The sequence below is a fragment of the Aphanomyces astaci genome (genome assembly GCF_000520075.1).
Source record: "Aphanomyces astaci strain APO3 unplaced genomic scaffold supercont1.231, whole genome shotgun sequence".
In the NCBI taxonomy this organism is placed as follows: Eukaryota; Oomycota; class Saprolegniomycetes; order Saprolegniales; family Verrucalvaceae; genus Aphanomyces; species Aphanomyces astaci.
In genome coordinates, this window is record NW_009798494.1 from 1478 (window position 1) to 3075 (window position 1598).

At 54.1% G+C, this 1598-nt stretch overlaps 1 protein-coding gene across 1 annotated transcript in view; it reads left to right on the forward strand.

The window, feature by feature from the left end:
- Positions 1–671: 671 nt before the first annotated feature.
- H257_18825 (hypothetical protein) overlaps positions 672–1598 on the forward strand; it is a gene marked incomplete at both ends in the record, with an annotated part of 2958 nt that continues 2031 nt past the window's right edge. The window contains one exon of the mRNA XM_009847951.1: positions 672–1544. Coding sequence (XP_009846253.1) covers positions 672–1544 — 873 coding nt within the window. The remainder of the gene's footprint in view (positions 1545–1598) is intronic.

Below are 1598 nucleotides of genomic sequence, written 5' to 3' on the forward strand. Positions count from 1 at the left end.
GAAATCCGGGGAGCGGGGCTGGCTGCGCTATGGATTACGTAAAGTTGTGACCACCAACGATGCCTCGAGGTTCTGCATTGAAGAGTATTGTTCTCAATGTTCTCCACAACGAGTACTACGTATCTCATTGAAACAGTGCTTCGGGTCAAAACAACAGTGGAACTGTTTTAATGAGGGAATTGTACGTCACAGGGTTATGTATACAGTAAACATAATCTACCGGTACTGCAACTATTCGACAAAGAACTAAATGCGACAGAACTCCTACAACGCACAAGTACTATGGAGTATATTGTGCATATCCTAACCAACATTCACATCGTGGTATGACTCTCACTACCAGATTGATTAATACTTAGTACTCCGCAGTACATCTAACCAAGCAGCGAACTTATAAAATCCAAAGTCCACTTTTCACTACAACTGTAACATCAAGAATTCAAGTACACAGAGAAACAGTACAAGGGTCCTAGTCGTGTTCTCAAAAAGCCGGACAGGCTTCACAGGCCGCTTGGGTCAGATCACCTAACCTCAAGTCTTACTCGATGGTGTGTCTGATAATCGAACATCCGGAAGTAGTTGTATGAGAGCATGCCAGTCCAAAGCACATCAGCAGGATCTCCACTTTGAACCCCATCACTTCTCAACTTTCCTTCTTTGACCACTACAACATGGTCAAGTTTGCTGTCATTGCTGCCGTTGGTGCATTTGCCACGGCGAAGATTTCCCCCAGCATCCACCGCCACTTGGAGGCCAACCATGACGTGGACGTCGTGGTTGAATTCCGAGACGGCAACCAGCCTGCGTTGCGAGCGGCCAACTTGGAGACGGCTACCATTCAAACCCGTGGCGCCCGCATCGCCCATGTTCGGTCGCTCTTGGAGAGCAACATGGAGACGTCCCAGCGCGCGGCAGTGGAGCTGCTGTCGTCGCAGCCCGAAGCCTTCACGACCCGCGTCGAGAGCTTCTACATCAACGGCAACATGCACGTGTACGGCGCCAACCGCATCGTGCTGGACGAACTCGCCAAGTTGGACAACGTGGCTCACATTCGTCTCCCCGTGGTGGTGGACTTGCCCGTGATCAACGACGAAGACGACAACGTGGTGGGGCTTCCCGTGCTCGACCTCTTGTCCAACTCGACGTCTGTCCAAGCTGCCAACGAATGGGGCGTGAACCTCATCAGCGCCCCTACCGTGTGGGCTGGTGGTAACCGCGGCGAAGGTGTGGTGGTGGGAATTCTGGACACTGGTGCCATCCACACCCACAACGACCTCAAGACCAACTGGCGATCGACCTACGGCTGGTTCGACCCCACCGACAAGTCCCCGACCCCCATCGACACGAACGGCCATGGCACCCACGTCGCGGGTTCATCTGTTGGCCAAAACGGCATCGGGGTAGCCCCCGGAGCCACGTGGATTGCTTGCCGCGGGTGCACCACGAGCACGTGCCCTGAAGCGGCACTCACGGCATGCGCTCAGTTTTTGTTGTGCCCCACTGACGTGACGGGCCAAAACCCCAAGTGCGAGTTGGCGCCTGACGTGATCAACAACAGCTGGGGTGGCGGGTCTGGCTCCAACTGGTACCAAGCCAAC